The sequence below is a fragment of the Notolabrus celidotus genome, chromosome 18 (assembly GCF_009762535.1).
Source record: "Notolabrus celidotus isolate fNotCel1 chromosome 18, fNotCel1.pri, whole genome shotgun sequence".
NCBI lineage: Eukaryota > Metazoa > Chordata > Actinopteri > Labriformes > Labridae > Notolabrus > Notolabrus celidotus.
The window spans coordinates 18565101-18575139 of NC_048289.1; the positions used below are offsets into that span (position 1 = coordinate 18565101).

The 10039-nt window shown below is 39.0% G+C and overlaps 1 protein-coding gene across 1 annotated transcript; it reads right to left on the bottom strand.

Moving 5' to 3' along the window:
• Positions 1-7687, bottom strand: LOC117829598 (kelch-like protein 11). Its single transcript, XM_034707173.1, has 2 exons — positions 6898-7687; positions 1-3539 (listed from the first exon to the last, which is right to left on the bottom strand). The coding sequence occupies exons 1-2, from the start codon at positions 7449-7451 to the stop codon at positions 1955-1957; spliced, it is 2139 nt and encodes a 712-aa protein (XP_034563064.1). The 5' UTR covers positions 7452-7687; the 3' UTR covers positions 1-1954.
• Between the last annotated feature and the right edge of the window lie 2352 nt (positions 7688-10039).

Consider the following 10039-nt stretch of genomic DNA (forward strand, 5'->3'; position numbering starts at 1 on the left):
GTATTTCTTACTTATTTATTGCATATGTTTGTACATTTGCATTTTATGCACACAAATGGAATGGCAACATGTGGAAGGTAGAAGCAGCATATGTGGCAATACTTGGAAAATTTGACCTCAACCAGCATCTCTCTTGTACAATCAAAAATAGACAGTAATCTGGAAACCAAACCTTCACTGTGAAACTAATATACTGCTGCTTAAGACTGACATCCACCTGTCAATCTACTCTGCTCCTCTGTTATAATCCTATGGTCCTCACAAGATAAAATGTGCTTAGCAAGTTATTCTCCATTGAAACCTCAAAAAACAGAACAAAAAAAATCATATGATTATATTTTCATCAGGACCTAAAATTACTTACATATATTTTGTGTATCAATGGGAAATTGCTAGGCTCACAAAGCCAAATTTAATGATGCCAGCTTGGCTAAGAATACCACAGGCATAAGCTATTTTAACAGCAGCAGCTGGTTCACGCAACATTCTTTACTCAAAGCATTGTAACCAAAAAACAACACAATACAAGTTTACATTCAAGATCCTTAAGTGCAAGAAATACAATTAATTCAGCTTTATCAATAAGGGCAAGTGGGAGTTTATGGCACATTTGAGAATATTAAGAGAACCATGCACAAAACCCCCTTGGCCCCCTGGTTGAATATGTTTCACATATCTCATAGGTTAGGAACATACTTAATCACTCCATCATAACCTCAGAGCCCCTTAAATCAGATATAGGACTTCGTATTTTGCAAAGAAGAGCTGGTGCTTCTTTTTATGTTGGATAGTAGCTCCTCAAAACCAAGAAATAACTCAGAATAGCAAAAATAGTTCTGTATAATCTGTGTAATCTATCTGAGTGCACATATTTAAGTGCAACATTTCACTAAACAGTCTTTTGCTTTAGTGAGAAATCACCAACCGTCCCCTTACCTAATTCTATAACAAACATTCGGACAAATGATTGTCTTATTAAAGAGGGACACTGCATGCACACTACACATGTACACAATATACAGTACATGTGCATATTTCAATCCCTACAGTGCAAATATGGTACAACCACGCAGGGAAGTGTCGGAACAAGATATATTCAAGTAATGAGAGTGAGTTGTTTTTATGATCCCGACTGTTTCTTTTAGTCTGACATCATTATAAATATAGACATCATATTCTTCTCTAAGTCTTAACACTCAAATCAAGTTGACCAAAAGTTTCAGAAGTGTAACTGAAGTGTCGATTGTATCATAACTGTAAGTATATATAACTTCCCCTTACAATCATATTTAAAAAGCTTAGGAGCATTTTGTTTGAAAAAAAAAAACAAGTCTCTTCAGAAAAAGTAACTGCATCACAGCTATGTTAAGTAGCATTCAAACAATAAGGCAACAGCTAATAATGTAAGGCCAAAAAGTTAATTGTTAATCTGAATTCTTTTGCTTAAAACAGTAAAACACTTCAATCTTCTGTTTATGCAAATCAACCACAAGTAACCCATGCAGATATGGTAGGTTCCATTTACCTTAGAAGTATACTGCATTCCAGTTATCATTTGAAAACAAAGTTGGAATGTTGTTTAGCCATTAGCCCCTTTAATTGTTAGCTAATACTTGCACAATACAGCAGCTGTGATTGATCTAACTGCACAAAACAAGACTAAGTTGCTAAAAGACACTATTGAAATTACATCTAGTTATTATTGTTGATGCAGGGAGCAGCCATTTTGGATCTAGAGCTTTGGATAACTGAAGTTCCTCTGAGTCGAAATTAGGGGGCGTTCTGGAAGACGTATCCAATTGGTATCTCATTAATTTTGACTACCATGATCAAATGAAATGTACCAATATCTCACGTCAAAAGAAATACGGCAAATTTGTAACAACAAGAAGTCAATTTGCTGAGTAAGTGCTAACCAGACAAGGTAAAATGTAATGCCAACCTTTTTTCAACCTCAGCATTCAATTTGAGACTGCAGCTGTCTGCGCAGAGTGAGGGTGCGGCGGTGGAGTTGCTGCATCTGCTGCATGCGTTCTCTTTGGCGTGCCAGGTTCTGCGGCATGGGGTAACTCTGACAACCATGCAAATACCTGTAAGGGATTCGAACATGGCAGGCTGCAGCCCGGCAGCGCGGCTCAGGTAAGGGGGGCAGCAGCATCCAGCGCTTCCTGTTAGCACAGTAACGATAAGCCTCTCTGCGGTACTGCTTGTCCATGTGGTTACTGTTCCTCCACCCACCGATGATGAAGATGTCTTCATCAAGGTAGCAGACAGCTGCACCTTCGATGCTCAGAACCTCTGGAGGGAGGCTGTCGAGGATGTCTTCTGAGAAGTCTCTGCTCGTCTTCTGCTGGGGGACCTCAGCTGTGGTCTTGTAGCTCTTGGCGCAGCAGGAAGCGGTGTGATAGAAGTTGGTCGTTGCAACAGCCATTTGAAAAGTACAGTAATTATCAATGAGTGGTAAGGAGTCCACTTCTTGCCACTTGTGAGTCTCTGTATCATAACAAATGGTCACAGTGCTCAATCCGTCTTCATTGTCCACGTCTACAGGGGTCCTGGCCACCACATACACATAGCGGTCCTCCACACTCACTGTTTTCACATCTCTGAGTATTTTTGGTGCTGGATCGAGGTTGCACCACGCTTCCTGCTCAGGGGAGTACACTGTAACATCCTTGAAGCCCGGGCTGAAGTTGCCATGGCCGCCAATGCAATAGAGAACATCTCTGACACACAAGAGGGCAAATGAGTGCTTGCGTGTGGTCAGGCTGTTGAACTGCTCCCAGGTGTTCTGGTTGGGGTTGTAGCGCTCCACCGTCTTGGCAAAGCCTGGTTCCATAGATCCTGCCACGTAAACATGGCTGTCAGTCACTGTGATTGCATGTCCGTCAAGGTGGTTATGAATGTGTGGCAGGTTAACCCAACGGTCCTCAGCAACCAGGTAACCCACGCACTCGCTCAGATAGTCCCCTCCTTCTGAAACACCACCCACGACCATGATTACGTCCATGTTCTGGCCAAAACGTGGCTGAGTTTCCTCCGTGGAGGAAGAGCGGGGCAGGAAATCAACAGTCTTGTGGCTCATGGAGCGCATAGCAAGCACCTCAAGAGCATCGCACACCAGCTGACAACAAGCCGGACTGTTCGCTACCAGAGTCTCTTTTCGCACCACCCGCGTCAGGTAGGTAGGAGCGATCTGAGGCAGCCTTAAAAGTCTGAACAGCTCTTCAAAGTGCTTCTCTCGCTCGCTTGTGTTTTGCTGAACCCAGTTGGTGATAGCCTCAAACAGCTCCTCTTCTGAGTCTACAGTGATCTCAGGGTCAGACAGCCAGTCTCGCACCAGGTGAAACGGTAGCGTGAAGAACTCCTCATTACGGATCACTCTGTGGAAGTTTCTACGAATCGTCTTGGCAGCTCCCCTAGCCAGCTCGTCCAGAGTGTACATGTGTGCGAGGCTGTGCACTGCCACACAGTTCACCAAGCTCAACTTCTTCATCAGAAAATCTCCGCAGAAGCTCTTCAGCTGTGTCAACAGGAACCTGTACAAACATAATACAACAGTTAATGTGTGAAAGAGGAGTTTGGACTGCTGGTGATGATGTGACAAGTTTATCAGTTCAGGCTAATATCAGCTCATCATACAGATCAGATATCACCTGTATGTGTTTTAGAACAAATGTGCTGATACGAAACCTTTTTCAGATCATATCATGTAGGAAAAAATTGCTTTGATGAAAAATAAAGGTGATATTAGACATTTTGTCCATTTGTTCATTGCAGCTTGTTTTCAGTACTTTCAGCACTGTCTGCAGTAACATGTAGCAGATCATCACAGCTAGGCAGATGGTATTCTACTACTACTGGCTGACAATCAATATCATTACATTGTGAGGTTATGAAAATGGCTTTGTAATTATCTTTTCTTTGTTGTTTAAAAATTGGCAGATATTCCAGAAAATGTACTTATGATGATGCAAGGAAATCTTACATGTGGCAGCTAACAGTCTTAGTTTTACATACTCATTACAAATCATTTAAAATGGGGTGTTATGCTCATTTTAAGCTTTATATTGTCCTGCAGGAGTTTTACATAATGTGCAATTAAAAAAAATCTACTTCTCTCAGATTGGTGTCTTTGAAAATCCTAATTTCAGCTTCTGTCTGAAAATTTTAATTCTAGCCACTGTCTCTCAAAGGCCTCACATGCATTCTGGAACCGTGCACTCTGGTAGCCTCCTCCACTGCTGCCATGCTACAAAGTTGTGTTTCTGCATAATGACAAATGCTGAAATGTGGCCGTATATTTTGGACCCCACTTCTGAACCCAAATAATTGGAAAGGGACAAAAAGTACCCAGCAAAAAAGAACAGAGCAGGCCGTTACTGTTTAGTGAGTTACATTTATTATGCCTGCAGTCTCATGCTGGGTTAACTCCAACACATGTTTACCTCACAACTTGAAACTTTGCCCACGTTTAGTATTGACATCCAAAACGTTAACTTAGATTTTTTTTGTAAACCACCTATTTAAAAGTACAGCATTCAATCAAATCATTTAAAATAAATCCATAACATGGATATAATGTGGTTCAAGGACAGCTAAGGTGTAGCAGGTGCACTAAAAGTGATTAATAAGGTAGTTGTTTGTCAAGTCATTCCACTGTTCAGTTCTGACAGAAGGACTGATCAAGCTCAAGTAAAAACTGCGGTGTGGCTGTACTGACAATAAACAGAAATATGCATGACTTGCAAATATAGGCCAAGTCTATTCAAAGAACACGTTGGCATTCCAATACTGTTAGATAAATAATGGTTTAACTAATGGGGAAAAACAAAGTGATTAGATGATTTGAGCTAAAGTTAGTATTTTATTTCTATCTTAAAGGTTAAAAAAATGATTTTTAAGGTTTGGATTAAACAAAGATGTTAAAAAAGTGACATTTAAGCCTCTTAGTTCAATTTTGAAAATAGTAAAAATAGTCCCCAGGGGCTGTCCCAGACCATATACAGTACAGTATTGGTACAGGTCTCCAGTTATCCTATAAAGGCAGGACTTTGACTCATATATTGACTTATATAAAATTATGCCAAATGCATGTTCCTGACAAAGTGTCTTGCCGCAAAAAAAGTACTTTGAGTGGTAAGCAGAGGTGTCAAGTAACGAAGTACAAATACTTTGTTACCTTACTTAATTAGAAATTTTTAGTGGAGTAATTATTTTTCAGCCGACTTTTTACTTCTACTCCTTACATTTTCAAGCAATTATCTGTACTTTCTACTCCTTACATTTTAAAAATAGCCTTGTTACTCTTATTTCATTTTGGCTTGTCATTGTTAAAAAAAAAAACACACATTTATGTACATTGACATTCCAATAAAGTCTATTGATAACATGCCTGTGAAGTCTGACTTTTTGCACCATTACAATACTTATAGGCAACTAGTAATCATATCTTCAGCTCCATGAAACACGTTAATGCTCAGTAGGACACATATTTTCTTTAATGTATTTGCTTTGTAGGAAAATGCGTTCATTTTGAATGGGCATAAATGCGGCTGAAACAGGTACAACCCAAATATTTCAACATTAACATATTAATATAACATTATTGTCATTATGGCTTCTAGAAACATGTTTTTTTTGGGAGGTGGGGTAGTGCACTATAGGCCCCTGTGGCGCAGCTTTTCTCCTTAATGGCATTTTTTCCCTTTACATTACATTTACTTTTAGACTTTAAGTAGTTTTGAAACCAGTACTTTTACACTTTTACTTGAGTAAAAAGCTTGAGTTGATACTTCAACTTCTACAGAAGTATTTTTAAACCCTAGTATCTATACTTCTACTTGAGTAATGAATGTGAATACATTTGACACCTCTGGTAGTAAGTAAAATGGCTCACCATGTAGTTCCAGGTTCCACAAGTACATTTATTTTAAACAAGTCACACCTGTTGATACAATCAAGGTGTCTTCTTAAACCCTATTATCTATACTTCTATTTGAGGAATGAATGTGAATACATTTGACACCTCTGGTACAGTGGCGGAGCCAGGGGGTGACCAGGGGTGGCCATGGGCACCTCTGAAAACTAACTGGCTACCCCAGTGGCTACCCTGAAATTCTTAAACATGATTGGCCATTTGCCATTTCAGAGGCATTACTTATATTGAAATCAGTTATTGTGTTGTTGTGTTTCAACAAGCTGCAGAGACTGTAGTTTCTTTGCATTTGAAAATAATTTTTGTTGATGCTTTGATTTTGGACGATCATCTTCATTTTGAGTCCTTAAAGAGTTCAGTTCAGCAAATTTAAATGTTGACACTGTCGAGTTACATTTTTAATCTTAACATTAGAAATCTACAAATTTGTAACATTTGTTAAATTATTCTATAAAAAGAAGTTAAAGTAGATGTGATTATTGGAGGTAACCCTACTAGGTTTGGGGTAAGCCCCTAATGTTTTCCACGCCTGGCCAACCCTTAACAGTCAGTGCCCCAGTTTGGCCACCCAGGTCAAAACTGTCTGGCTCCGCCACTGCTCTGGTAGTGAGTAAAATGGCTCACCATGTAGTGCCAGGTTCCATAAGTACACATGTCACACCTGTTGATACAATCAGGGTGTCTTCTTAAACCCTAGTATCTATACTTCAACTTGAGTAATGAATGTGAATACATTTGACACCTCTGGTAGTAGGTAAAATGGCTCACCATGTAGTGCCAGGTTTCACAAGTATATTTATTTTAAACAAGTCACACCTGTTGATACAATCAAGGTGTGGTCTATTTGCACCCACAGCAAAAACTAAAGGCCCTTAGGACAACTGCCCAATAGTTCCTTATGCCAATAGGTAAATAATAAGGGTATTCTAATAAATGTATGTTGTTTTGTTATAATATACCTGTCAGCAAGTTCCAAAACTTCATCCACATTGGCAGTTGTGACCCTTATTTCTCCTGTGTACATAAACTGTATGACCCTCTCTACTGTGTCTGGGTCTGGACCCGTTGTGGAGCTCCACTCTTTCAGCTCCACTCGCCCGGACACAGACTCTGAGAACTGTCCGCCCAACATCAGAGTAAAGTACTGCGACGCCGCTGATAACACGGAGCGGTGAGCGGTGCAGATCTGGACCCTCTCCTGGGGGGACACCCCACCGGAGCTGAAGACCAGCGTTACGTCGCAAAACAGCCCCGCCTTCCTCTGCTCATTCTGCCGCCGGGAAAGCTCCGAGCAATAGGCCGAGCAGGTAAACTCTTCGGCCTCCTCAGGTTCCCCGTCACCTGTCCGCGCTCCTGGTGAAACGCTCCTCCGGTCCTCCGGTCCCTCTGCCGCTGCTGCTGCTGCCATACCGCACCGGGATAGGCTCGGAGGCAAATGGAAGCTCTTAACTATCTTTGGAATAAACTCATAGGCATATACAACACACGCAAATAAACACTCAAAAACTGACATGCATGCGCAGCGTTTCAGCCGTGATCTGTAAACAGGAGTGATCACTTCCGTGTTGAAGGATATTCCGAATGTACTGGATTTTTAATGCGGTGTCAATGGGAGGCTGTCAGATTTAAGCTAATATCTATGCCCACAAAGGAGACCAACGCGTCTGACGGAAATATAAGTGAGAACAATATGTTGTTGATTTTTTTTCATATCGTTTGTCGCATTTACACATCCGTATTTAAGTGAAAATCAACTTTTTTGAAAGGATGTATCGTCTTTGCGCATGCGCGTTGAGAAATTGTAGTTGATGTGCATTTGGGTCGCCGCATCTGAAGATATGACGAACATCTGATTGTCGTCATCAGAGCCGGATCTTTATTTACAGTCTATGGATCTAACCGAGTTGGTGCACTAGGCAAGATTTAAAATGGTGCCCTTGGTATTGTAAACAACTCCACCAACAGACACATAACATATATACACTTAAAGAAAACTGACATACAGCTTTTGGTTTACAGGTTTTCTTCATCTAAAATAAAAATGACCTCAAAAAGAACATTAATAAAAAGGTAATAACACTGATATTTAGCAGGGAAAAAATAATTTCAAAAATCAGTGGTGGACAAAAACAAAGTAAATTTACTTGAGTACAGTACTTAAGTACATTTTTTGAGTATCTGTACTTTACTTGAGTATTATTTTTTGAGGGCACTTGTTACTTTTACTCCACTACATTTAGGAGACAATTATTGTACTTTTTACTCCACTACATTTCTATCAGTGCTCTAGTTACTCACTACTTTAGCTTTGAAGTCTGCTCATGAATTTCCTTCTCTTTTCTGAAATCTGATCCCTAAGACAGTAAAATGTGTTTGTGTAGTTCTGTTTGTCTCACTGGTTTAGTCGTACCTGTATATCGTTTGTCTCCACGGTTGAACGTGGAGCAAATATAGAGCAAAACTCAGATCAGGCAGTTCATTTAGAGGTGGTAATGATGGCTATAATTCTCCACCGGAGCACCCATATCTTCGGCCCGTGTTAGAGGTTTTTGAAATGAAGAATGATACATATCATTTGAAATGTTCTCCCTGTTTCCCACTCTGCCTAAACACACAAACATTCACTGTCCAACCTGAGAAAGCGTGTTGAGCTATAACATTTGCTTCATTCCAGATGAACATTTCAAACTAAGTTGTCTGTGTTTGGAGTAACTTAGTGTCTGTTTTTATTCCATGGTTTAGTTTTTAGAGATGTCAAGTAATGGTTTCTAGATAAACATAATGTAACAGAATTTACTCCCATGTGTTCTTGACTGCACTTATGTATTTTGAAAATACAACGTTTTGAGATATTTTAAAAAGTACTTTGAATACTTCAGTATTTTTAAAAGGATGTACTCCAGTACTTTAACTCAAGTAATAATCTGACAGAGCAACCTTCACTTGTAGTGGAGTAATATTTGACATGGAGTATCTATACTTTGACTTAAGTAATGCAGCTGTGTACTTTGTCCACCACTGTACAAAATACATAATGTAGTAGTTGCACAGACACTTTAAACAAAGCAACAGTCATGTATTAAGTGATGACTGTAAAGGCAGAAGCAAAATGCTTATTTAAGCCAAGCCTACTTTTTCTATCTAATTAAGCTTCAAAAGTGTAAAGAGAAACAACAAAACAAATCAAAAACAAGTAAATCATAAATACTTACAGACTTCAAAAACTGATGTGCAAACCATTATTTTTAAAACTAAAAGTGAATCACAAGCTTTTAAATGTATACTGGCATCACTCCAACATTTATCCCCAAATGATATTGGATAAACAATATTACTTTTCCTATTATATTCAAATTTTCTTCCTCACTCATTTAGGGGGCAGGTGGTGCCCCTTTGGATGGCTGGCGCCCCTAGCATTTGCCTATGCTGCCTATGCCACGGGCCGGCCCTGGTCCTCATATATCTTAAGCCCTGATGAAGGAGGAAGAAATCATACCAAACAGTTGTATGTTAGATTATCTATTTATATATAACTATATAACAGAAGCGCCATATTAATATTTAAGCGAACATATTGATGATGATTGACCGTTATAGACTAATTTGTTTGGAATTCTTTTTAGAATCCGAAAATCAAAAAATTGAATTGTCGGCCTTCTGTTAATTTTTGTATCAAATGTATTACCTTTTGGACAGAACAAGATTAGAATTAATAGAATATTCTTAAAAATCATATAAAAGGTGTATTATCTGTTCTTCTCTTTTATTACAAGTCATGTTTAAAGTATTTAAAATTGCAGATAGTAATCCTCAATCACAAACAGCACATTAATTGTTAAAAAACTAAATAAAGTGTTATATTTCACATATGTATACAAACTTTGACTCTGGATTTGTGTTGCATTTGAATTATTTTGTATATTCATTAACGTGCAATTATCACTTCATCTCACTCCTAACATGTGCAGTACAGGTTTCTACCCATCTTCAGTTCTGTATGTTGTTTTTTAACCGATGTTACTAGTCTGTGCACATTTCTCACTGTATCACAGGTTGTGTAAATATATTGTAATTTTTGCTTATTTAGTTCTGTACATACTT